The sequence below is a fragment of the Tachypleus tridentatus genome, chromosome 4, assembly GCF_004210375.1.
Source record: "Tachypleus tridentatus isolate NWPU-2018 chromosome 4, ASM421037v1, whole genome shotgun sequence".
Taxonomy (NCBI): Eukaryota; Metazoa; Arthropoda; class Merostomata; order Xiphosura; family Limulidae; genus Tachypleus; species Tachypleus tridentatus.
The window spans coordinates 44125336-44152890 of NC_134828.1; the positions used below are offsets into that span (position 1 = coordinate 44125336).

General features: G+C 33.7%; 1 protein-coding gene across 1 annotated transcript; it reads left to right on the top strand.

The window, feature by feature from the left end:
• The first annotated feature begins 428 nt into the window (after nucleotides 1–428).
• Nucleotides 429–24773, top strand: LOC143248992 (uncharacterized). The gene is made up of 3 exons (XM_076498094.1): nucleotides 429–1267; nucleotides 18221–18735; nucleotides 24360–24773. Exons 1-2 carry the CDS (start codon nucleotides 841–843, stop codon nucleotides 18703–18705), a joined length of 912 nt encoding a protein of 303 aa, XP_076354209.1. The 5' UTR covers nucleotides 429–840; the 3' UTR covers nucleotides 18706–18735; nucleotides 24360–24773.
• Nucleotides 24774–27555: the final 2782 nt, after the last annotated feature.

Here is a 27555-nt window from a genome sequence, read left to right on the forward strand (position 1 = left end):
ACTTTTTTTTTCATTTATTTTGATTTAAAGAGACACTGTCTGCTCAAAATTGAGGTATTGTGTGGACAAGCTAGGAAATAATCATGTTCTTGCTGCATTGTGAATAACTATTATTACTGATTTTAAAATATGTTTTTTCACAATAAAGTGCTTCGCTTTATTCTAGTCGAAAGCTGCAGTGAATGGCTATAGCATAAGTTGTATAATTTAAATATAAACAACGAGTTAAACTTCTAAGCCAAATAAAGTCAATTATCAATTTCAACTTAAATAGACGCGCAACAAGAAACTCTACACTATGCTTCAGTCAAAACTTTATCCAATCAGAGGAAGCTTTAAGAGCTCTGGCCCGCCTGTTTTCTATGATTGGCATCCATTATACGATACCACCTCCAACGCCACGACAGTGAAATAGCGATGTTTTATTACAACAAGGAAGAGATTATAATAATATGACTGCTGACTGGTTGACGAAGAGGTTGCACCCCTCTCCAGTCTCAATAGCTTCTTAAACGTTACTACTGTAAGTACAGGACATAATATGCGTGTTTTAATTTACATTATTTAGGGCTGATATATTTTTCTTTACCCACTTTACTTAATTATAAATTACCATAATAATTGTTTTATTTGAAGAGCTGTACTTACGTAGTAGTATAAACACAAGCTGAAAGAAGTGGGCAAATATATTAAAACAAGCGTGCTAAGTTTTAAATTGTTTTGTGGAGCGAACAAATGGAGTTACCAGAAATGCCTAGTGTTTATTTTGAAAATTGCAAACCTCTGAAATCCTGAAATTTTTCTCCAACTAAGCCTAACTTCAACACCTCATCCATATTCATGACTATGTCCTCGTCGTTAAACGTCACAAACGAAGGACAGTCGCGGAAACCATTTAGTTTTACCGTTGCCTCCCTTTTAGCTGACACAAGACCTTCCTTTGAAAATGATGAGCGCCATTGCATTAGCACAGAAAATGTCGAAGACTTGCGTAAAACTAACTTAAGTACAAAGCCTGGTAAAGAATCTTACAGTGCCGCCAAAAGTAACTTTTCTATCGATAAGCTAGTCCGTCAAGACAGTTCTTTGCGAGAAGTTCGAACCCAGCCGACGGCTCCGATCCCTAAACATGTGATGCCGGTGAAAACTGGTCTTTTGTCCACAGCTGTTCGGTGCTCCTTACCGTGGAACCCTGCCGTTATTATGGCCGGTCAAGTTTCATGGCTACCTAACGAAAGCCAGCTGATATCTTGTTCGACTAAAGCAAGTAAGTAATGGCTCTAAAGCGGCCTCCAGTAGCGGATTCATAAATTTTTTTTATAGTATATAAAAATTAAACACTCAAACCTTAACTTTTACCATTAATAAATACTTTTTATCCTATCAGTAGAGAAAAAAACTTTATAAATATCATTTAATGTATATTTCATGGTTTGACTTATGATAAATGTAATTACAAAATAACTTAAATTTTTATTTTTAAAGTCCTAAGGTTTCTCAAACTGCAAGCTTACATTGCCAAAAGTTTTTGTGTTTATAGAAATAAGTTAAGCATGGATGTTCATTACATACATCTATTTTTCTTGAAAATTAGCAGTATGTAGTTTATGTTCAAGTTCTAAACATTAAATATCAAACCAAATTTTATAAAACTGAAAAATCTTGATGTTGATGAGATGCTAAGTATATCGAATTCATGTAACTTAAGTATAGATTACAAGTAATATAATTATAAGTTGGTGTACTATGTTAAACAAACAGAGAAAAATCATAATAGAAAAATAAAAAAAAAGATATATTCAAATTAAGTAAAATGTAATCTAAACTTCTCAAAAACTGTTTATTTACCAAGTCACTTTACGTATTAGTTTCAATAGACTTATCTTCGTTGTTATTCAGCTTTCTTATCGTGATTAATAAACCTTTCTGGTATAGATTGAGGGATACTTAACACGACGAATAGCTGATAAAGGTAGACTTGTTTTGGGGCTAATACAGTTTTCCTATCGTGATTAACAAAAGTTTCTGGTATAAGCTCAATGATACTTAAAACAACGGTGACCGTTTAGCCATTACAAACTGAAGAAGATTCTTTGACAGGGAAGAAACAGCATGGGACTTTAACACTATTGCGTTACACTCACGGCAATGGAACCTATTAGAAATGTTCAAATTTTGTTATAATCTAACCGTTTAAAAGTATATTTTTTAATGTATGTTAATAAAATGTTTTAAGTATTTATTTGTAGTTACTGGAATAAAAAACTTTCAAACTATTCAACTATATATAGACATCAGTGTTTAACATGTGTAGTTGAAAATAACTGTTATCAGTATTTACTGTTGAATGCTCGGTTTACGGATTTCTAATGTTAATCTCATTTGAAATACTGTGTTTTTAGTTTTTCACATTTGTGAAGTGGAAAAGTTGGAGCTTTTTTACACAGAACAGTTCTGAACATGAATTTTATTTCTTACAATAAAACTATTACTTCATGTTGTTCTATAGGACTTTATAACTTCATTACTATTGCAAAACATTGGCAACCATTAATTTTATAGCTACTTGTATACGTGTATGTATACAAATATGCCATTAAGAAGGAAAACCAGTATCAAAATATTGTTTATCTGGCTTAAACTTCGCCATATTTCCGTGTATTAATTTTTTAGCGTTAATTGGTTTTGTACTGAATTTAAATTAACTGTAGCTTACAGTCATATTTTAAAGTTACAAAACCTGTACGTTCTTCAAAATGTGGTTTTTAGTACAGAACTTTTGAAAACCAGAACTCTATTCTCACAGAGTTCCTATTATTTCCAGGCGTGTTTATAAAGAAGTTAAGTGTCTAAGATCTAGTCCTTAAGATAAGTTCAATATAAGAGAAAGAGGAATTAATCGTATTTGTTTGATTCACAACACTCCAATAAATCAAGATACGTGCTAGCTTTATTGGTCCTCATTCCTTATTAAATGTTTATTTGTAAAATGGTCTGTGATTTTTTTAACGGAAACTTCAGTTTTTCACTGTTTGATAATCACACCACTGTCATAATTATTTGTTCGGGACACACATTTGGTGGCTAGGGTGCATATCAGTTGAGATCTTTCTTTTTGAAGATAAGTCAAATTCAGTGTTATAACAGAAATGGAATAATTTCTTATTATAACGGTTGAAACTGTCAACAGATTGCAGACACGCACACACAAAATATTTTATTTTATGATAATTATTATTATAAACACAGGAAAACCTAACTTGTGTAAACCTGCACTAGCGGTTTTTACTATAAACTTACAAGGATATGCATTGCAAATATACAATGTAAAATACTTAAGCTGTGTTAACCTCCGCCAGAGTGTTGCTACCTTAACATAAAAAACGTGAATAATGTAATCTAAATTAACCGTTAGTGATGATTTTCACTAAATATTTAAAAAAATAGGTTACGTAACTTATGTCAATGCCGCGATGATTCTAGAGTAACTTTCAGAAATAAGAAATAATGTTTAAAATTAACATGCAGACGAAAGTAATATCGTAATTTTCATACCTCAAATACAAACATAGGCAGTGTAACATACATTAAACTGTTAGTGGTAATTTCTAGAGTAAACGTAAGTTGACAAGTAATGCGGCTTTCGTCAAACTTTCAGTTGTGGTTTCCTCTAACGTAATATTAATCAAACTCCAGATTCCTTGGTTTCTAAAGTAAACATGAAACCCAAGTAGGTTACTTTCTGTCAGATTCTGAGCACTTAATTGTATATTCAACAGTTCTTACACAGCCAATGTCTGTTCACATAATTTTCACGGCTACAAGAAATGCTTTCAAAATCAGTTATTAAATGCATATTTTCTTCACCCAAATATCAGTTAATTTGCTTTTATACCAATTTGAATTACCTCTAGATTTCAGGCAGAATTAAATGTGCTTTTATATGTTTAACTGACTTTTGATTTAATTCGTCTGTTGGCATCACGTACTTAAATTCAAATTCTCTGAAATTTTGGGACAGAGAACCATAGACTGGAGATTATAACTGACGAAGTAGATTATAAATTATAAAAATTATAAAGTACCTCAAATAATATTGGTAATTTATAGATTTGTTGACTTCTTTGAAATTTAAAGAGGAGCTATCAAAGCGATAAGAGGTGGTATTAAAACCACTTGAATCCCTGAAAATTCGACAATTGCAGTCCGATAGTATTTCTTAATGAAAATAGCATTTGAAATCACAAAGAGCAGCAAGATGATGTTATATTTGTAATTTTATACAGAAAAACATTCTAAAAATTCCAAATAGTTACATACTTAATAATTCAAAAATATCTTGTGTGGTTTCCTTAAAATTTGAAATAATTTGTAGAAAATCAGGGATTAGGTTAATTCTTGTGAAAAAGTATTTGAAAGGTATTGATAAATATCTTACTCAATATGGTACACAGTTAAACAAAAGTCTGGTTTTGGGTAAGAAATTTTTTGTAAACTGCATTAAAATACAGTGTTCAAAACAATGTTGGTAAATTATAGATATAAAATATGAAGGTATATAATTTTTTAGCATAAATAATAGATTGTACATGTTAATTCAAGCTGTTTGTGTATCAGGTGGCGTCGTTTGATAGGTTGGAACTATAATTTATAATATTTTTAATAAACAAGAATCTTTGCTGAAAGAAATCTAGAAAGGTGTATTTGACCTGTATGCAACTATAATGTTCACTATACTTACATAGCTTTAAATATTGAGAACAGTGAATTTGAAGAAAATCAGACGGCAGTACAAATAAATGTGTTTGTTAGTTATTAACAGCAAAGCTTCTCTGTACCTTTCATTGAACCAAATAGCACATTTTAGTGTTGTAAGTCCTAAAGCTTATCACTGAGCCACAAATAAGAGTTTTAAATAAACCCCTCAAATATAAAATATTTTTATTTCAAATGACCTTAACTGATAATATAAAGGGAAATGATTAAAGGTATTGTTGTCAATGGCCTAAACTTCAAGCAATGAACTAATCTCGTTTACTTGAGACAACGATTTACACCTAAAGACTAACTTTATGTGCTACATCAAACAACACCGTATCTCCAACTTCCGAGAGTGATATATTATTCAAGTTTTCTTCTGTCTTTTATCACTTGCAGTTAGAAACTTTTTCATTCCGTGAAAAGCACGACAAAAATTTATAGCAAGCGATAAAATAAAAACAAACGTTGAAAGTTTGTTATAATTAATTACATTGATACTTGTCATAGTAGATTAATATTAAGCCTATTATATTTTTAAACGCCGCGTTTTATATCTAGTCCTTTAGGGATTTTCAAAAAAAATTAGAAGTGTGTATAATAATTCTTGATTATCCGTAAGGGATTAGATGTAAACTATAGTGTTTAGAATTGTAGTCATACGGCAAGTATCATAGACCACGACAGCGGTACATAATAGGGATCACACAGGAATTTGTTCAAAACTCTAATAGAGCATTCATGCAAAAAGCTATCTTAACCCTGATACACACGGTGGGGGTCAAAAATGGGCCCACTTGTGTTTAAGTTGTTATAGAAATATCAAAGGTGTGACTTTCGGGCCTAAAAATGTACCAAATTTAATCTATACTAATAACATACTATACTGATACGTTTAACATGTATTTTATGCAAATGGGGTATTACACCCCTTGTCTAATGTCGAAATTCACGTTTTCCACATTGGGGGTCATTTTTGACCCCAGTTTAAAAAATTCAATTACATTTCTGGTAAACAATCAATTAATATTTTGATATGAAATTTTGTGTTCTAGAACACTCTATAAATGTTCTCGAGCATTTTAGAATATTCTTATCTACGTTGCATAGAGAGCCCTCAATCGATGATGAATCAGGAAAACCTGAAATAATATCATACTATAACTCCACCAAAGGAGGAGTCGATACACTAGACCAAATAGTTAGATTCTTTTCCACAAAAAGAAAGACCAGAAGGTGGCCAATGGCACTATTTTATAACATTCTTGATGCTGCCGCATACAATGCTTTCCTTCTCTATAGCCAGTGCCATCCAGAATTAGCATCAAAGTACCAAAAAAGAGCAAGACGTGAATTTCTGAAGTTGCTTACTGATGAATTACTGCCTGAAGAAGATACAAATGAAGTGATCCCTCCAAAAAGACACAAAGTTGCTGAAGAGAACATTAGGAAATGGTGTCAAATACGCGCATGTGATTCAAGGAAAGAAACTTCTTCAAAGTGTATCAAATGTAGTAAAATGGCTTGCAATGACCATAAAGTTACCCAGAGTGTATGCATAAATTGTATAGAATAAATATTTTGTCCAAATATATACTTTGCTTATGTGAAAATAATTTTTTTTTAAATATTTTTGGTGGGGGTCAAAAATGACCCTCCAGTGTGGGCAACGTAATTTTTTTGAGTGTGTGTACTAGGGTTAAAAAAGCAGACGTATTCTTGAAACAACACTCAAAACCGTCCTTTTCAATAGTTAAGACTAACCAAACATTGATAACAAGCAAAATAAGCGATTTCACGATTGTTAGACAAAATTTGCTTATTTCTTCATATAATTATTATTGTTTCCTTAGCCTAAAGCAAAATCGGCTGGTTACTTTGCACTAAATCTTAAACACATATATTATGTGAAACGCTGCGAATTTCAGTTTCCTATTTAAAAGCTGATTATTTTTCATTGAAAGTTGAGTTACGTGGTTATAAATGCATAGGTTTGGTTTGTTTGTATTGATTTTCGCGCAAAGCTACACGAGGGCTGTCTGCGCTAGCCGTCCCTAATTTAGCAGTGTAAGACTAGAGGGAAGGCATCTAGTCTTTACCATCCACCGACAACTCTTGTACTACTCTTTTATCAACGACTAGTGGGATTGACCGTCACTTTATAACGCCCCCACGGCTGAAATGGGGAGCATGTTTGGTGTGACAGGGGTTCGAACCCGCGACCCTCAGATTACGAGTCCAGTGCATTAACCACCTGGTCATGCCAGACCAAATGCATAAGAGATGCGATGTTGTTATGAGCGGCTGCCTTTGTATTCGACGCGTGTTAAACCCATGTTTACACGAAGCTTCAGGCATAAATAAGTCTTTAGAAGACACAGAGCTTTAATTAAATCGATGTTTTGACTTATTTGGTTTAGTTAAAAAGGCAGCTTTTCTACTTATACAAACTTATACTGTTAACTTTAAACTATATGTTATTGTACAGTTATGGTTTATTTGTTTGTTTCTAATTTTGCGCAAAGCTACACGAGATCTATCTGCGCTAGCCGTCCCTAATTTAGCAGTGTAAGACCAGAGGAAAGGCAGCTGCTCATCACCACCTGCAGTCAACTCTTGGGCTACTATTTTACCAACGATTAGTGGGATTCACTGTCACATGATTTCATCCCCATTGCTGAAATGGAGAGCATGTTTGGTGTGACGGGTATGTTAACCCGCGACCCTCAGATTGCGAATCAAGCGCCCTAACCACCTGGTCATGCCGGGCCCGTGCAGTTTTTGACTTTTCTTGTTATACTTAGATACACTATCATTAACATCTTGACCTGCTAGAACAAAGCACCAAACTTGGCGTATTCACTCTTGTGGACATAACAAATGATATTAGAAAAAGTGCCGCACAATATTATGGCTGTGCTGCCCCAACAACGAGGAAGAATTCCTGAGATCCTACAGGGTGTAAGTACTCGAAAACTCAAGATAATTTAATTTTTTGCTTTTAATTACACTCCCCCTTACAGTGGCGCAGCGGTAAGTCTATGAGCTTCTAACGCTGAAAACGAATTTCGATACCCGTGGTGGGCACATCACCTATTCCCCAGTATGTATCTTTATGCTTATTTCAATGAAATTATACTTCGCCTTATATTTCGGTCCTGTATTAACATATTTAATGAAGTGTAGTTCGCAAGTAAAGCAAGTATATTTTCCTCATCAGATGACGCCTGGGTTGAACGTAGAAAGTAAGTAGACGCCATATGACAAAAAGTACAAATTCTTACAAACCAATACAAATGAATTGAAGGGAATATAATTTAATTACTAGTAGTATTACGAACACAGAAAGTAGAGTTACGAATGATCTATTCACCAGACTAGTTCTGTTATGAAGAATACAAGTGAATCTCTCCAGTAGTTCGAATTCCCTGGATTTCAGTTTCACAAAGTTGAAAATATTTTTAATAAGGGAGAGAAAGGCTTCTGTCACCTTCGGAAATAACATACAGGACTGATAACATATTTTTCCCATCTTAATGTGAAGTAATATTCGATCCAGTGAAAGCTTCGAATGAAGACAGTGTCTTGATCTGTGATCCAAATTACTTTGATATTATAGTAGGTGAAGTTAATCCCTGAAAATCACCACTCATATTTACGTGCTTGGATGTTTGTGTGTTTTTTAACTTTCGCGCAAACCTATTCTAGTGCTATCTGAGCTAGCCGTCCTTAATTTAGATGTCATAGATTAGATGGAATACCTTTAGTTAGTCAATACCATTAACCGTCAAATCTTGAGCTATATTTTTAACGACTAAAAGTGAGATTAACCGTCACATTATAACGCACCCACGTTTGAAAGAGCAAGCATGTTTAATACTGGGATCGGAATCAGCGATCTAGAGATTGCGAATTAAGCGCTCTAACCACCAGGCCATGCCAGGACCCAAGAGCTAGGATGAAGCCAGATGAGACTGAAAAAAAAACCTATCAGAATCTCAGTGATGTCTCCACGCTATGCACCATAATAACACTTATTGTTCTACAAGGCGTTCTGGACGTGGATAGATATACTAGAGTTTATCTTTTCACGGTCGCAATCCTTTAACACAATATTTGTGTATCACCCATTGTTCTAAAACTCACTGTCTCAATAAAAACTCTAAATTGCATAATAAAACTTAAATCACTTTGAAAAAATCATGGATACTGTAGTCCATTTTTCTGAAGGATGTCAGCAGGACTTTTCAATCATTGGTATATTCACAACAAATTATACATGCTTCGCAGTTCATATTTCTAACAGTTCAGTAAGGAACACAACGTTTATTATTCGGCCAGATTGAAACATTAGGTTTCAAGAAAGGAGAATGATCTAAAATATTAATTTTCAGAAGAGCATGTGTGTTTTATTATAGCAAAGCCACATTGGGCTTTCTGCTGAATCCACCAAGGGGAATCGAACCTTTGATTTTAGCATTGTAAATCCGTAGACTTACCGCTATACCAGCGGGGGACTTTTAGACGAGATTATTCTGTTAAAACTTAGTTTTAACCAATTATGGTATAGTTAAATATTTATGTTGATTAATATGTTTAAAATTTAAGAATAATATCAAAGGCCCTTAATGGGCAACACAGGGTCTTCTAGTCCTCCATGCCCATGTCACACTTTCTGATAATGTTTTCAGTGTTTCAGACGATGGCTGTACCATATGTTATGTTTTTTTCTACCTGGTCACGGTAATTTCAAAACTTTACCCTATGCCATCTAAGTGCTAGGTTTCATTACTGACATGACTTGTTCTACTTTTAATATTAAAAAATGCACTGTATATTTTTTGAAGCTTTAGTCTGTATTATGTGAATTTTCATATTTCATTTGAAAATATCTCATGGTTGCCTAGAGAATAAAAGTAGAAAGCCATCTTTACAGGCATTATAACTAAATGATGACCTGGTAAATCTCAAAGAATACCTATTCACAGCCCGAAAACGAAAATTCAAAGGATTTTCGTATTAAGTTGTAATCATTAAAGGAGAATGCACCTTCATACTAATATATTATGTCTAAAGTGACACGACAGTAACTGGTAATAAATACTCTTTCACTATTTTAACACGAACAAACTCAACGGTCTACCTTTTATTTACGTTATAATTAGAGCGAGAAAACTTTGAAAAATTAACTTTATAAACAATTAGCTCACTGAATTCATTGTTATGGCTTTAGGTTAAAGAAACTAATTGCATTTCTTTCAACGAATGACAATTGCGTTTTTTTTATTGTATATAGCCTAATTAGGGCTAGCTGTGTAGTTAATATTTTATCATTTTCTTGTCTTCGTAAGAACGTAACAGTATTATTACACTTCGTTTAGTAATCTAGCATAAGATTGTCGTGCCGTAAACACTGAGGAAATATATTTACACACATAATTTCAAAAGAAATCATAAACCTAAGTATAAGTCACCGTCCGAGATTTGATTTAATGTGTAAACGAAGTATATGTAAATCACATTCTCGTATTTGTACGTAAATAAAATGTGCCTAGGTCATCGTTCTGGAATATAGTTTTAACAGATTTTCATCATTCTACAATCATCATGTACCAAAGTCACTGTTTTTCATTCAGTAGGTGTTCGAACAAATCGTCACCGTTTTACAATTATTATGCACCTAAATCACTGTTCTCCATTCAATTGGTGAACAAACCATCGATTCTTCCAGCAACGTCTGAACGAAAATTATATGGATTATTATTGTGTTTTGTGCATAAAGTAACCTCATTGACAAGAATTTCATTTTTCTGTTTAGAAGAAACTTAGTTGTATTTTTATTTACTTACGAATATTTGCAAGTTGAAAAAAAAACGTTTAAACCCATAAACAAATTTACAAAATAAGACTTTTCGTTGACTGCCAGTAATTGTGGAATTATTTTCAGTTGAACTAACCACGAAAAAAGCGATATAATTTCAACCAGTTTTGCACTTTTTTAAAACTTAAATGACTAAATGTAGGCCCGGCATGGCCAAGCGTGTTAAGGCGTGCGACTCGTAATCTGAGGGTCGCGGGTTCGCATCATCGTAGCGCCAAACATGCTCGCCCTTTCATCCGTGGGGGCGTTATAATGTGACGGTCAATCCCACTATTCGTTGGTAAAAGAGTAGCCCAAGAGTTGGCGGTGGGTGGTGATGACTAGCTGCCTTCCCTCTAGTCTTACACTGCTACATCAAGGACGGCTAGCACAGATAGCCCTCGACTAGCTTTGTGCGAAATTTAAAAACAAACAGACTAAATGTAAATTCAATGGCCTGGTAAAATATTAATTTTTCAGTTTATGTTACAATGGCAAGTTAGCGCCAAAATACGACTTCAATCTCCAGATGAGTAAAATTACTCAGTCACAAAATTTTTGACTTAAATTGCTTTAGTTTAGATAATTTTTTTTTTTTTTTAAAGAAAAGGTTTGGTTTAAATTTCGTGCAAAGCTACACGAGGGCTATCTGCGCTAGCTTTCCCTAATTTAGCAGTGTAAGACTAGAGGGAAGGCAGCTAGTCATCACCACCACCGCCAATTCTTGGGTTACTCTTTTACCAACGAATAGTGGAATTGACCCTCGCATTATAACGCCCCCACGACTGAAAGGGCGAGCATGTTTGGTGTGACGGGGATTCAAACCCGCGACCTTCGGATTACGAGTCAAACGCCTTAACCACCTGACCATGCCGGGCCTTTTAGAAAAGAATAACATTTTAATAGTTTTTCCTACCCTAGGAATTAGGCATACGCAACTTAGAATGAAAGCAAAAAATAAACTATAATAAGTATGATTTCTTACGTCCTAACAGATATAATATACTTATTTCTCTGTGTAGGTTTTGTTGCACATTTTGATGCGACAATATATTTCCTCTATCACATATTAGTTTGGGTGTAACATATGACCAAAATCACCGTCTTTTGAACATTTAAACTATATTTTGAATTATCAAAGAAGGGCATGTTGAAATTTATTTAAGTTTTCACTTTCCTGATTTTCGAACGATTTGAATACTAGGGTTTTCTTTTCAACCTGAAAAACGATCCACTACATATTCGCCTATATGTATTAGAGTTTGAGCGGTATCATAATTAATTGCTTTTGTTTGATATTAAAGTTTTTCAAGTGACGAAGTAATCATGGTAGTGAAATAACTTTAATCGATAACAATGAAAACGAACAATTAAAAAGAACCGAATCTTGACTTATATCGTTTATTTTTCTGTATAAGATGTTGGCTAACCGCTAAAAGTAACGCACGGTTTTTAACATTAGAAAGGTGGAGGAGTTCAAAATGTTGAATATACATTTGTATGTAACTTTTTTTTCTTTAAATAAGCAATGGGAGATGCCTTATCTAGAGCACTATCTGTATTTAAATCTTATAGGGTATCATTAGTAAAAATGTCAATTGTATATTTCCATATATAAAGTAACAAGTAAAATAAGGCCATTTATTTACCCATATACAAATTTCAACAAGCAGAATATTGTCATCATACTTTTTTCTAGATACAAAGGTCAAGTATAGAAGTAAGGACGTACTTCTTTCTACATACAAAGGTCAAGTATAGAAGTAAGGTCGTACTTCTTTCTAAATACAAAGGTCAAGTATAAAAGTAAGGTCGTACTTCTTTCTACATACAAAGGTCAAGTATAGAAGTAAGGTCGTACTTCTTTCTACATACAAAGGTCAAGTATAGAAGTAAGGTCGTACTTCTTTCTACATACAAAGGTCAAGTGGAGAAGTAAGGCCGTACTTCTTTCTGCATACAAATGTCAAGTAGAGAAGTAAGGTTGTACTTCTTTCTGCATACAAAGGTCAAGTAGAGAAGTAAGGTCGTACTTCTTTCTGCACACAAGGGTCAAGTAGAGAAGTAAGGTCGTACTTCTTTCTACATACAAAGATCAAGTAGAGAAGTAAGGTCGTACTTCTTTCTACATGCAAAGGTCAAGTAGAGAAGTAAGGTCGTACTTCTTTCTGCATACAAATGTCAAGTAGAGAAGTGAGATAGTACTATTTTCTACATAAAAACGTCAAGAAGCGAAGTGAGGTCGTTTTCCTTTCTATCTACAAAGGTCAAGAACAGAAGTGAGGGCGTACTTCTTTCTACATAGAAAGGTCAGTTAGCGAAGTGAAGTCATACTCCTTTCTTTACAGATAGATCAAGTTGCAAAGTGAGGTTGTATTCCTTTCTGTATACAAAAATCAAGAAGCGATGTAAGGATGTTCTTGTATAAATAAGGATGAAAAGCCGAAGCGAGGCTGTAATGTTCATCCAAGTAAAGATATAAAAATCGAGGTTAATTTGTATTTCATATTCAGTTTCTAAAGTACATTACATATAACAATTCACAGCATAAATATTTCCGAAATGTGCTTCCTGATATATCAGCAGTTAGCTTGAAGGATTGCAAGACTGAAAATTAGAGTTCGATATCCATGATCAGAAAAGCATAGATAGGCATTTGTGAAACATTACACTTAAGAAACTTATTTAGATTGTTATATAGTTCTCTTCGAATGAAATATATGTTGTACATTATGCTAAAGTAAGTTAAAGGTACTTTACGTAAAATAGATGTAATTTTTGTAAAATGAAAAGCAACTGATATAAAATATATATATTAAACTAAATCTCGGTTTTTCATAAAACGCAATATGTATCTTTGAAATTAGAAATGTTGGATTGTTTTTTAAACCATGTCTTGATTTTTGTAAGACTTAAAATATCGGAAATAAGTAATACTTTGTTTAGTTTGTTTTTGAATTTCGCGCAAAGCTACACGAGAGCCATCTGCTCTAGCCATCCCTAATTTAGCAGTGTAAGACTAGAGGGAAGGCAGCTAGTTATCACAACCCACCGCCAACTCTTGGGCTATTATTTTACCAACGAATAGTGGGATTGACCGTCACATTATAATGCCCCCACGGCTGAAAGGGTAAGCATATTTGGTGTGACGGGGATTTAAACTCGCGATCCTCGGATTATGAGTCGAGCGCCTTAACCACCTGGCCATGCCGGGTCACTTTATTTAGTAATTCAAAGTAACGGTTAACACAGTTGACTATTTACACTATTCTTAAAAGAATGCTGTTATACACGTTGTGACAGGAAAACGTTTCATAAAGGATAATAAAGAATACATTGACACATCTAAATGAAACCTTTTCTTGTTTATCTTCTGCAATGTTTTGAGCACACGCCCTTATTTTGTTACTGTAAAACAGTAAGTGTATGTGCACTAACCACAGAAAATCGAACTCCGGATATTAATAAGTACGTTAATTTATCACTAAAATGATTATTTATAATATTATTCTTACAAACTGTTATGTTCGTGAATCGCATGATTTAAAACGTTTTCTTGTATGATTTTGTTCTGAGAGAAAGGATGTCTAATCCTACATATTTTGAAAAAGAAATTTATGATAGTAAAGTTCACGTAAGCTCTTATGCTGTCTTTTGGCATATGATACCACATAGAATTATTAATATTTCATGTGAATTCGTAAGAAGAATATAATCGATAAAGGCACGCGATGGGTCGAAGTATTTTTCAGTTAGGAAGGCGCAACGAAAGTAGATAACTTATCGTGTAGATCGGTCTGTTAGTTATTAAGCAAGAAATTTTGAAACTATTTATATGTTTAAAACTTTTTGCAGCATTTTGCATCCACTCAGAGAGATGTTAATCTTTTCACTCATCTGACAAAGTCCTGTTTGATCTTGCAATCATTAAATAATTGCCTTCTCTTGTTTTCTAGTTTCAATGCTGCAGAATACTAAACAGAAACTTAATTCGTGCACTTTAGATTGTTCTTGTTTCCGCAAGTCATACAGGTTTTCAGTTTTTCTCTAAAGATAATGTCACTATGTCAATGGCTTAACATTATTGTTTGTAATATCGGTAAACTAGTTTGTTTAATGTCCGCAGATATGTATTGTTCTGTATAGAATGGCTGTCATTAAGCACCTAATATAGCACATTGTACCACAAAAATCAAATTGATACTTCAATAACTTTAAGCAATCTTAGACATGTCATCAAACGTTTATGGATGATTTAGCCAGAGTTTTCCTAACGAAGAAACAGGCGAAATAAACTGCGACTGCCTAATTCAGAGTGATCTTTGAGGAATAATCTACAGAAGTAGATGGATCACGTTGAATAACAATGCTTTCAGGTAATTAAATAACAAATTTGCATCAAATATACAATAGATAAAGGCAAAAAAAAAAAAGGTCGAATTAGTTTCAAGCTGTCTCTTTTCAAAATTAGCAAAGCATCATGATTCAAATGCTTGAAAGTTGAGCTTTATTACACAAGGTTTAGGGAAAATATTATAATATTATTATATATGTTGTTTTTTTTTTTTTGTAGAATACGGAATTTATTTTTACGTAGAATGTTTTCAACGAAGAGTTACTAGATTGTGACAAGTTTTCACTACGTGTTCCATGGTCAAAAGTAGACATTCTATCTGTACCCACACTGGATGTAGTTAGCTGCTTTACTCATAGTAGATTCAGTAACGTTAATGGTGTGGATTACTTCTGTTTCAAGAAGCATCAATTCCAAAAAGACCTTACTCTGTCGTATATGTCAAAGAGAAAGTTACATCATTCTCCGTGTGATTGAAATAGCAATTTGACGCTGTTTATGACGTGGCTGTTGGGTTGAGGGCTTTAATTGCACGAGTGCCTTTTATTCTGACATCTTTTTCATTGTTGGTACAAGATCAGCCTGTGGACTGTTCTGATTCATATAAAATTCCTGGCTAAACACATATGAAAGGTTTTATGGTGTGCTCGGATAAACCCTCTACATAGAAGGGATGCGTATCTTATCATAGCAGTTGATAATACGTGTCTAGCTATATACAAACGTTTTACCAACGTTTATTATCTATATTACTAACATTATATTATTTAGGTACTTCACACTTTAAATTACTTTATGAAATTCTCAGGTTTGATTAACTAAATGGCAGTTGGAAGAGAAGTAAAATAAAAAAGTTAACTTCTGTTTATGTATTTTGTGACTATTAATTTTTCATCTTCTTGATTAAAGGAAGACAACAATTTGTACTCGATCGTTTACTTCCCTTATTGAAGCAGTAATTTTTACCAAAAATATTTATCAGAAAATCTGATTTCTTCTGTACAAAACATTTGTAATACTTAATGAAAGCTTGCCAAATTTCTTGATGATACATAAATCGTGTTATATCGCATAATGTATCGATACAAGCGTATCGCGGCTTCACGATGTGATTCTCGTATCGTGTCGCTGTTCCGCCACACCTTTAATAGTTAGTTAGCACTGGAGGGCACGGCACAGTGATTTTTACCGTTCACATGCTGACGTCCGCGCATGTTGATGTTGTAGAGAGCTGTCGAACACTATATGAAACGGTTTGTGAAACACAGAAGAACTTACTTTTACTTTAGTTGCTTGATCAGTGCTTGGAACATACTCTAGATTGAATATCCACATGATGTGTTATGGTATGAAAAACGCAACTTATGTGTTTGTATGGAAGAAATCATTTGGTATAATATAAAATAGGGAAAGGTCATGTGCTGTAAATGCAGTTTGGCTTATTACAAGGGCAAAAGACGTAAACCCACAAATTGCAGTTATAATCCCTTTACGTTCAGCTATCCTTTGATGGATTAACGGTAGATTCTAGCCTTACAAAGCTAATATTCGGAGATCGATTCTTCGCAGTGAACAGAGTGAATATAGTCATTTGTGTAATTTTGTGCCAAAGAAATGACAACGATACATTCAACCTAAAAGATGTTCATCTATGGATACCCAAAGAAATACATAACCAAGCATTTATTGTATATAAATAAAAATATATTGAGATTTTCAAATGGATATATTCCTGGAGCAACACATACTTCTCATTATGTCTTACGGCAGCCATAAGAAAATTTGAAATACGTTTTCATTTATAACGAAACTAATTGATAAGTAGTGAAATTCATGGAACTTATTAATAAATATTTATTTTATTTTTCTTAGCTATCTCAAAAGTAATTAACTCTAAAAAATATTCTGTTGATTATCATACAGGTTCACACATACTATACAGACCGCTATTAGGGGAATTATGAAGTGATAGGCAATGTATCATATTTATTATATTATTTATGCAAACTTTTATCTGAATCTGATATTGAATATTTTAGACTCTTAAGAAACTTGTGATTTTTCACTTGTTGAAAGAATTCTTACCATTATTAAGAATTGATCAATTACTTTCATATAGTTTACAATAATTTACAATAGAATAAATGCTAGTTTATGTTCGACGGAAGTTTTAGATTGGTGAAAACTGAGTTTTAAAATAATTATATATCTTTGTTGTAAAATGTCTGACTAGTTTTTTTACTTTTCCTAATGCAGGATCCACACTTTCCCCACCTTTTGATGTGGAAGTGGTTAAATTTTTCCAGGATTTATTTTCTATACTTTTCAAAAGAAATATTGTCCTTAAATATAGCGGCACTCTAAACTTCATTACATATTTTGATTTTTTTGTATAGATCCGCACATATAAAAATATCATATTATAATTTACGAAACTTTTGATGTTACTCACGTTGTTTTCAGATGAGGCAGATCTCACTGGATTTGATTTTCCCTGAAATATTTTCGTCTTCTCTGCGCTGATGATTTTTGAGTCCTATGCTCTAAAGTTTTATTTCAGATGCATACTTGATTTACTGGAACTTAAACCTAAGAAAGTGACTAGCGTTTAGTATGAGTCAAGAGGTCTCGTAAATTCTATTAAAGTAATTTTACCATAAACTTGAAAATTAGAGTTATTTTATTTTTGTTATAGCTTACACCCAAGACGAAGTTAATAAATCCTTTAATGTGATCAAAATTATTCATTTGCTATAAAGGTCATTTTCAAAGATGGTTATACTTAATTCTGGTCTAAGACATTTTAAAGAAGTTTTATTCTTATCATGTTACTAGCGGCACTGCTTGTATATTAGACATTCTTTTGACCTATGAAAATGTTTTTACATAAGTTTCCGATAGTAACGTTTCTTATCTTATAAAAGAGTTTCTTTTTACTTAAGTTTGAGTGGTAAAGAAGATTACATTTTTATATTTTTAATGCAAAACATAAAGTTACCGTAGTGCATTTTTAAGGAAAACTTTTAGTTAACCTATGTTCGTTTTATTTTAAATTTTATGTTTATTACGTACTTAAATACTCATTAGCTTTTAAAAGTTGTTGTCAACTTGACCTATTACTCCCTATTTCTGCATGTTCTTTCTTTTCGAAAAATGAAATAGAATTTCACACATACGATGAAATCGACAAAAACTATTTTGATCTACATATCTGTTTTGTACGTGTTTGTTTGTTGAATGATTTTTAGAGCTGGGCGAGATACCCAAACTTCCTAACGTGAAATGTCAGCTGAGACGGCACAGGAGTAACCGAAAGCCACGGACTCCCTTCACCACACAGCAGCTGCTAACACTAGAGAGGAAGTTCCGAACAAAACAATATCTGTCCATTGCTGAGCGGGCCGAGTTCTCTAGCTCCTTAAGCCTAACGGAGACACAAGTTAAGATCTGGTTCCAAAACAGAAGAGCGAAGGAGAAACGACTGAAGGAAGCCGAGCTGGAGAAACTTCGAATGGGTTCTAGACCGTTGCTGCACGCGAACTTCGGGCTAAGCGTTCCTCACCTCAGCACAATTCTTCCATCGGCTCCTGTAGCTCTGTCTTCTTCTACTTGTACCGCAGATTTTTTGACACCATATTACACCCGACCTATAACCTTCGACCAGTCAGTGAAAGCTACGTACTATACCCCTGCAACTATTCACTCCCCAGTTTCAGATAATTTGGCTACTTAAAAGAACTAAAAATATGGCGTTGATATAAAAGTAAGTTTATGTTTATAAGTAGTTTGGCTAGGTTTGTGAGGAATATTTCGTTCTCTTTATTAATAACGTATTATTAAAAACAAGTTAACAACACAGATTAAAACTAGAAATTAATTTATTGATAAATAGACCCAAGAACAAGAAAATGTATAGAAGTGCTTAAAGAAGAAAAATTAAAACCAAAAGTGATCTGATTATATTGATTCATTATTTGGGCATTTTTGCTAGTCTGGTCAGCTTAGAAAATCTAGGTTAGTCCTAAGTATTCGTGTATTGAGTGCAAATCAACATAGCAAAATATACAATACTATTTTAAATATACAAAATTATTTTAAATGTTATAATCAGTGGTTTTAATTAAATAATTACTTAAAAAGAAGTAGATCACTTATTGTTAATATAGGTTGGAATCGTTTCAGTGTTGATGCGCTGGGCCGCAGATTGGAAGGTCCAAGATTCGCGACGTAATTATACTAAACACACTTCACGCAATACACTGTAGACGTTTTATAAATGTGAGAGTCATTCCTCTTATTTGTTTCAAAGTCGATCAAAGACCTTGAAGCGGTGGGTGCAGTTTTGGTGAGCGGTTCACATTTAGGAACAGTTATGACCACAGCCCTTGAGGTCTCTCACGTGACCATTTAGCACATAAGGTACAGTTTAGGTAAAAATTACAAAGAACTTATACATACAATATGCCTGTTTCTGTATTTGTGCAGAATATTTCAGAGGCATTTAAATATATGCTGTACTATGATGTACAAATGCAAGAAAGACGAACGATAGCTTGTAGGCATGGACAATTACAATTTCGGACTGTGCAGTCTTTTCATTTATTACTACACAAAACTGTAGAATTCAACACATTTTTAACGACATAAGCTTTTATTATCTGTCATTTACGAGATTACTACTCTGCCTTCTTTTATGACAACACAGTTTTTTTTTGTGTGGACTCTTTAAGAAAAATAAAATAATCTTGGAAACGAAACAGTTTCTCTAAAGTTTCGTAAAACGTTTATTGTAGAACTAGTAAAAGGAAGAAAATAGCATTATAAGCTTCGATAATTATAGATAGTGTTCCACCCTTTTCCCGAATTGTTTTTACTTACATACTGATATATATTTATAGATTGAACAATAGTGAAGATGCTCTCATGTTAATGACGCACACATTCGATAGGTTATAGACATGTCATATCTTGGTCAATATAAGATTAATTTTCCACCGCGCTGGTGTAAGCAAAGATAGAAAAACGTGTCAAACTGCTACTGTAATAAAACTTTGAAGAGTTTTATGTTATAATAAAATCTTTGCAGAAGTAGGCATGTCAAACGCTTTGCATTATATTCTTATATAAGTCCTATTTTTATATTGTACCTTTCCCAAAGAAAATAAACAGGATAAATTAAACACAATCCCTAACTGTTTAGTCATGCTTGTAACAACAGTACAAAGAAAAGGTGTTAATTGATTCGTCGTAAAGTTGTATGGTTCTAACTTCATTACCGTAAAGGATTAGGGGCTGTTTCGTCATGTATGTAGCTGTCTCGTCCAGTTTCTGTATTGGGGTGCCCATTGAAGCAAATTATCTTGGAAATTATAAATCAAAGGAGTGTTTATAAAGAGTAGAAATCTTCTTTAGAGATTTAGAGATAGAAATATACGCCAGGCCCTTTGGGGTCTAGATGCAGGAATAATGATTTGGAAAAATCCAAGGCTGAAATGAAGGCTATTAAAGCATTGCTTGAATAACGAGATTGAACTTAATTACCAAGGAAATATTTAGAGTAACAAACGAGCTGGTTAGAACATTGACTACTATTATATATATTCAAGTGATGAGGAAGAGAATTTCCTTGAATTATTTCAGATGGTTTTCTATACCAACTGGCCAGAGAACCTACCAGAGTGGATGCTATTTTGAATTTATTTCTAACCAGTAATGAGATTGTGGCTTCAAAATTTAAAGTAAGGAAAATTCGAAGAAGAGTGATCATTATGGAAAGAAAAATGTCCATTTTGCTACGTCCAATCACTGTCTATCTGACAATCGTGCATCTTGACAGTAGCTCTGCACTATAACTTGTACTGTAAAAGGCTTCGCCATCAGGCTGTGCTGTCCAAACTACACCAGTTTTCTCACCACACTTTCCATAATCCATTTTGTGTCCAAAGACGAGAGTTTCTTAGCGCCAGATTCAACAGTCCAACTATAGAAAATGTCATAGTTGCAGCTGTGGAACAGCACTGTTACGATACTCATCCTAAAGCTGCTAGAAGCATGTGACAGTTAAAACGGATATATCGTGTAAGTGACTTGTGCACAAGTGGTATGAGTCACTATTCCAGATTGTTCTTGTTTATTTTATTTTCGCATCAAGCTTCTAGAGGGCTAACTACACTAACCATCCATAATTTGAAAGTGATAAACTAGAGCGAAGATAAGTAATCAGTGTCATCCACCGCCGACTAATGGGGCACTCTGTTCAGATACTGGACTTTGACCATCGCTTTTTAAAAACACCTGTAGCCTCAAAGAGCGTAGAGCGATCTTTTAGTAGCCGTAACACGGAACATCGTATCCACAATCCGGCACGCTAACCACGAAGCAGCTTTTTACTCTTTCGCGATGAGAATTATTCTTGATTTTGTTGCGTACTCTTACTTATGGCACAGAACGGCTATTGCCACTGATCCTCGTGTTCGTGTATTTTCACTTGTTCAGAGACGCCGAACTTTGTTTATCATGATCTGGGTACGAACTGTTGCATGTATACTATTTCTGAATGGTGCTGGTGCCATATGTAGGTCCATATGCCATTGTTATCCAATGTTATTAAGTACAAGGGATATTCTCTTTTTGAAAAGTATCTGTATTCGATTTGAACACATTATTATGATTTAAATCTATGAATATTTCGCGTCGGAAAGAGTTGTTGCATACACTTCCCATAAGCGACCACACATTATAAACACTAGTGTAGTTCTGATACATTCTGTTCCACTGGCCTTTCTAATTCAAAATTGTTTTTTTTTTCTTCTCCTAGTGCTATTATTTCGTATTTTATAGGTAGGTTACCGCAGAATGGTAATGAATGTTTAATGGTGATTATAAATAACATATTAATTGCAGGCTACACCATGGGAGTTTTGTGCTGCATTAGTTTATATCTTCAGAAAGCTACTGAACGTTTGATTGCATGAGTCATCTATTTGTAGTTTAGTTACAGTTGAAAAGTAAATGACACATGACCTACTCTGCTGTGCAGATTGTTTTTCTTAAGAAAAAGGAAGGTTCGACTGTGATTGTAGTTTAAAAGCAAACAAACATTGTATGGCCAAGTGATTTATGTTCGAAGTGTAAAAACAGTGAAAGTCAGCTGACTGTATAGTCATTTGAGTTGTGTATATCCAGTATCACAACGATTAAAGTGTAGTTTTTAATTACTTTGTGCTTGATTTAGTTTGTTTGTTTGTTTTTATTTTCGCGCAAAGCTACATGAAGGCTATCTGCGCTAGCCATCCCAAATTTTGCAGTGTAAGATTAGAAGGAAGGCAGCTAATCATCACCACCCACCGCCAACTCTTGGGCTACTCTTTTACCAAGGAATAGTGGGATTGACTGTCACGTATAACGCCTCCACAGTTAAAAGGGCGAGCATGTTTGGTGTAACGAACACCCTTATATACGAGAGATGGTTGAAAAAGTTGATTTTCTGGCCACTCTACAATGGCTTATTGTCAACTACAGAACTGAAATTTTGTTTTGTTTTATGCTTTGTTCAAGTGTTAGATAATTGAACACTTTAAATCAGACTATGAATTGCTTGTTCATATCATTGTCATAACGAGTTGTTTTTTTTGAGGCGTGAGTACATAATTGACATATCTGACACCTAATTATTTTTTAGATTTAGTCCAGGTGATGATTTAAATGTTAAAGGTAAAAATAACTCCAGTATAATACCTAGCTTAAGTCTTAATTAGTTTGGGTTTTTAAGCTTTTTTGTCATTTCTATATAGTATTAAATTAAAAAAAAACAAGTTAATTAACGAATGTTTATGTAGGCTTCAGAAACTTTTATATAACGTTAACCATTTCGTTCGCGTTTTACTTCTCCATAGACAAGTATCCTGCGCACCATTTCCAGTTGCACCATCGTCCCTTTTATTCTTGTCTATCACATTTGTCCGTGTATTATCTGTTCTTCGTCTCTCTACCGGTGTTTCCAATGCTCTTTATTCTCACTTAACATCATTCTTCACTTCTTACTACATGTTTAAACCAAACCCAGTCTTGCTTCTCTTGGTTTCTTCTGTGATCTTACAGATTCCAACTCTCTTTTTGGTTTCTTCACTCATTACTTTTTCTCTCAGAGATATTTCCAGCAGGCATCTCAGCCTTATTGTTTCAATTCTTTCCAAAATACTCTCCTCTTTTCTTTTTGCGCCAAATTTCTGCTTCGTAAAGTAGAAGAAACTTAACTACTTTTTGTTCTTAACTTTCTACAGTATTTTATTCCCAAGAATCGCCTCTCAAACATTCCTCCATTTATTTCATTCAGTTCTTACTCTTTCTGTTACTTTCATTTTACAGTTTCCTTTCTCACTAACGTTGGAGATTAGATACAGAAATGTATTTCGTTATTTGACTGTCTTGTATCTGCAACTCTTCTCTCCCTCCCTGATTAGCAATACTTACATTTATCTTTAACCAACTACTCTCTCTATATAGATTCCTGCCTCATCCTACTGCAACTCTTCCCCTGTTTCGTTGTTATAAACAAATTGCCCGCAAAAAAGAAGTCCCAAAGCATTCCTATCCTTGTTCCCTTACTTAAAACATCAATTACTATCACAAACAGGGAAAACTTAAAGACGATTCTTGGTGAAGACCGTCTCTTATTTTAAACTCTTCGGTTTTTCCTAGTTTTTTCCTATTCTTACTGCTGTCTTTGGTCTACCAACATTTCCGGGACTTTCACTTGGGACCTTACCGTGTGCTTTTTCTAAATTCATAAAGCACTAATACAGTTTTAAGAATAACATGAGTTCAAAATATGTGGAAAATATTGTTTGATTTTGGGAAACTGTATTGAACTATTTGGGCTCTGTCTACCCGTAGATGTTGAGACCCATATTTTTATCGTTGTAAGTCCATAAACTTACCGCTGGTTTAAGTTTCATGTATAACATAGTATTGGTTTAAAAGTGAATTATATTATTTCTCATTAAAGCTTGAAATCATCAAACCTAATTTCTTTTCGAATTCGTACAAATAATACCTTTTAACACCTTGGTGTTGTTAAACCAATTAATTGTTCTTGTATCTATTTTTCTTCGTACACCCACCGGCGACCTTGTGGTATGTCTTATAGCACTAAAAAAAATGTGTTTCCATCTTTAAGTTGGGCATAACACAGATAGCCCATTGTGTAGCTTTACGATTAATAACAAACAAAACAAAATATTTAAATACAAACTCAATGTCGTTGTCAAGCAACTAGCGAAATTGAAGGTTTTAGTTAGAGTATCAAAATAAGTCTGACTTCTTTTCTACTTTAGTAACTTAAAATGCATAACAGATTAAAACGCATTAATCAATCTTTTATTTCAGGAACAGCTGATTATTTTCAGAAGTTAGGCAAGTCGTGACATTTCTACTTTGCCCTCGAGTACGTAGCTGCTTAAGAAGTATTCAGAATTGTTTGTTTTTACGTGCTGAAAGAAACAGCTTCGTCACAATCCTGTACTGTTTTAGTGGGTGACTGGAGGACATAAAAGTTACTTGAGAGTTCCAGGTAAATATATATATATCGTCCAACGCATATTTATTGATGACCTGTTCGATTCGAAACGACCTCTGTTACATGAATGATCTTGTAAAGAATTAATAATACCTTCACTATAATATTCTTTTTCCGTGTAAGTAAGATTCAATCTTCTTTGTGTTGTGTTAACATTTGGTAATTAATGTATCGACAATTCACCTACGATGTGGCAACTGAAATAATAAAATGTTTTCATATGCGAGTTCATTTTTGTATTATTTTTTTGTTATTCATTCACATAAGAACAAATTATTAGTTATATAAACTTACTAACCTCCCTCCCAGTGGCACAGCGGTATGTCTGTGAACTCGCATTGCTAGAAAGCAGGTTTTAGTACCCGTAGTGGGCAGAGCACCGATAACCCATTGTGTAGTTTGTGCTTAATTATAAACAAACAAATGAAAGTTTATTTATTTATTTAGTATTACTAAAATATATTTTCTAACTAAACATGTAAGACTCACCATTTTTCACGAACGTTCAAGAAATAGCAAAAGCGAATTAGTCCTGCATGAACAAACCCGCAGATTTATTATACTTCATCCAGAAACGCCGCTAGGCACTGGCACACGGGGCCCGTGCCTCGTTTCTGTTTGACAATATTCCGAATTCCCAGTTGGTGTCTTGAAAACTTAGAACAGAAAACCATGATCAATATCACGGTGAAACGCCAAAAACTCCCGCGCTGTGGGCTTGAGGCCCGGATCTTTTAAGCACCTAGTGACGCCTCTAAGTCAATCTGATAATCATTAACTCTCTCTGCATCACTTTGAAATCGAATATTCTGTCTAACAGTGACTTTGACACCAACAGCATAATCTGAGAAAGAAAAAAAAAGAGGCTTGGAAGAAGGCTGCAGCATCTCTCGATGTTCCGTCTTCATGCTTACAAGATATAATTTAATTAACAAAACTAAATATGTCACTTACTGGGTATCCCTTCTGAATACTTCTAGTAAAGAGGCAGCTCTTATTAAAAGAAATTTATTACGACTCATAAAATAGTATGAACCATATTAACAGTATAATAAAATAATACCATCTATTCTAAAATAAAATGTTTGTACTAGAACCAAATTCAAAGCCATAACAAATAGTCGTAACTACCAAATAGTTAAAAGCTTTTCCCTGTTCTAACTCATTTGTAAAGGCTTCATCAATTAACAAATAAAAAATATCACTAAGTCTAGAACCAATAGAATACCAATTTAAACAGTTCGAAAAGAACCGTCTGAACTTGGTTATGGTGAGAAGTCTTGGAAAAATAATAGTACTGAAAAAGAGGACTGCCAACTTATCAACTTTTATACAGCAAACTTACGACAGAAGTAGCTACAATGACTGATAAGTAAACATCCACTTCAGGCTCTTAATATACATTTATTCAAACAAAGAAATTTAGTAAGTAGCTGATAATTTCAAGCGGTTCCCAACACGGTGTAGCTTGAATTTTTGTTGCAATTTCAACTAAACTAAAAGGTTATATTTATCTCCATAGTTATCAAAGTAAATCAGCAAACAAGAAATAGACAATGTTATAATTACGAATGACTGATTCATGATATAATATAAAAGTGACTTTACTTCTCATGTTTGCCACACTTTGAAGTTCATTATGCATTTATACAAATAAAATTGTTTCTTTATATTCACAGAAGAAATCGACAGAAGCATAAACATGACCTAAATATTGATAGTTTTGTATTTTTCAATTTATATTTTACTCAATTTTTATGTCATATTAGAAAACTCGTGAATAGTTGTCTTAGAGGAATCGTCAACTAAAAGTGTAAAAGTATATTTATAAGTAATTTAATATCATGTTTATAAGTAATACACCAGTTTTAAACAATAATCACAATGTACGTGGTCACTTAAACAATATTATTTGCTATCTAACAACGTCTTTCGAACAAGACCTCTTTACGTTACACGAAACCACGAAATCCTTTCTACTTGTACAGTTTCCTCACTGGGTAGATGTTAAGTTTACAAAAATAAAACGCTATAATCTGGTATTCGATTACCTAGGGTGGACAAAACACAGCTAGTTCATTATGCAGCTTTGGGTTAAACTAAATAACCAAACCCTCTATAATTACTATGCACATTTGTTGCACACAAATGACATGACTTATGAAGTTACTTTCTCCACTGCGATGAAAACAAACTAAATAATTTAATGCTTGTTTTGTATGAAAAGAAAAATCCCAGTATTAAGAAAAAAAGAAAAATCACTCGAGAAATACAAAATATTTGATATTTTTAGTTTGTTGAGATATTGATAAATGTACGATTCGAAGACACAAAGGTCCCAGCATAGTTGTCCCCAATATAGAACTGATGACTGGAGGAAGGTTTGTTTATTGTTTATTTATTTGAAGTTAAGCACAAAGCTACACAATGGGCTATTTGTGTTATGTCCACCACAGATATTAAAACTTGGTTTCTAGCGCTGTAAGCTTGTAGACATGCCGCTGTGCCACTGGGGAACAAGAGACGAAGGAAAAGCAGTCAGCAGTAGTGCACGCCTTCACTCGAATACCACTTACAGTTGTGTTCGGAGCGTATTTAGCAGCAAGTACGAGCTCGACCAAAATAAAAAGAAAAGAAGTGTTGCGAATTACCATAACAATTACGTATTTTGTAGTTTATGAGACGCATCCAAAGTTTGGAAAGTAATATTCAGAAAACAGTTTGAGGCAGTGTATGTGTTTTCTTATTGCAAAGCTACCTCGGACCATCTGCTGAGTCCACCGAGGGGGTTTGAGGCAAAATACCAAGTAATATTACACCAACAGAACCAAACTTTATATGTTTTATTAAAATCCACATCTGTAATTAATAACGTTTAATTGCCCAAACTAATATTTAATGATAAAATTACATAAATAACACTAATACTGAAATACGTTTTAAAATACGACAACAATTTTGGGAATAATGGGAAAACAGATTTAATTCTTCACTTATCTTCGAACC

Excerpts from the sequence above, each read along its gene's own strand:
- LOC143248992 (XM_076498094.1), top strand. The coding sequence starts at position 841 with ATGACTATGTCCTCGTCGTTAAACGTCACAAACGAAGGACAGTCGCGG. Across the intron at positions 1,268-18,220 it reads ATCTTGTTCGACTAAAGCAA|AGCTGGGCGAGATACCCAAA; the intron begins GTAAGTAATGGC and ends AATGATTTTTAG.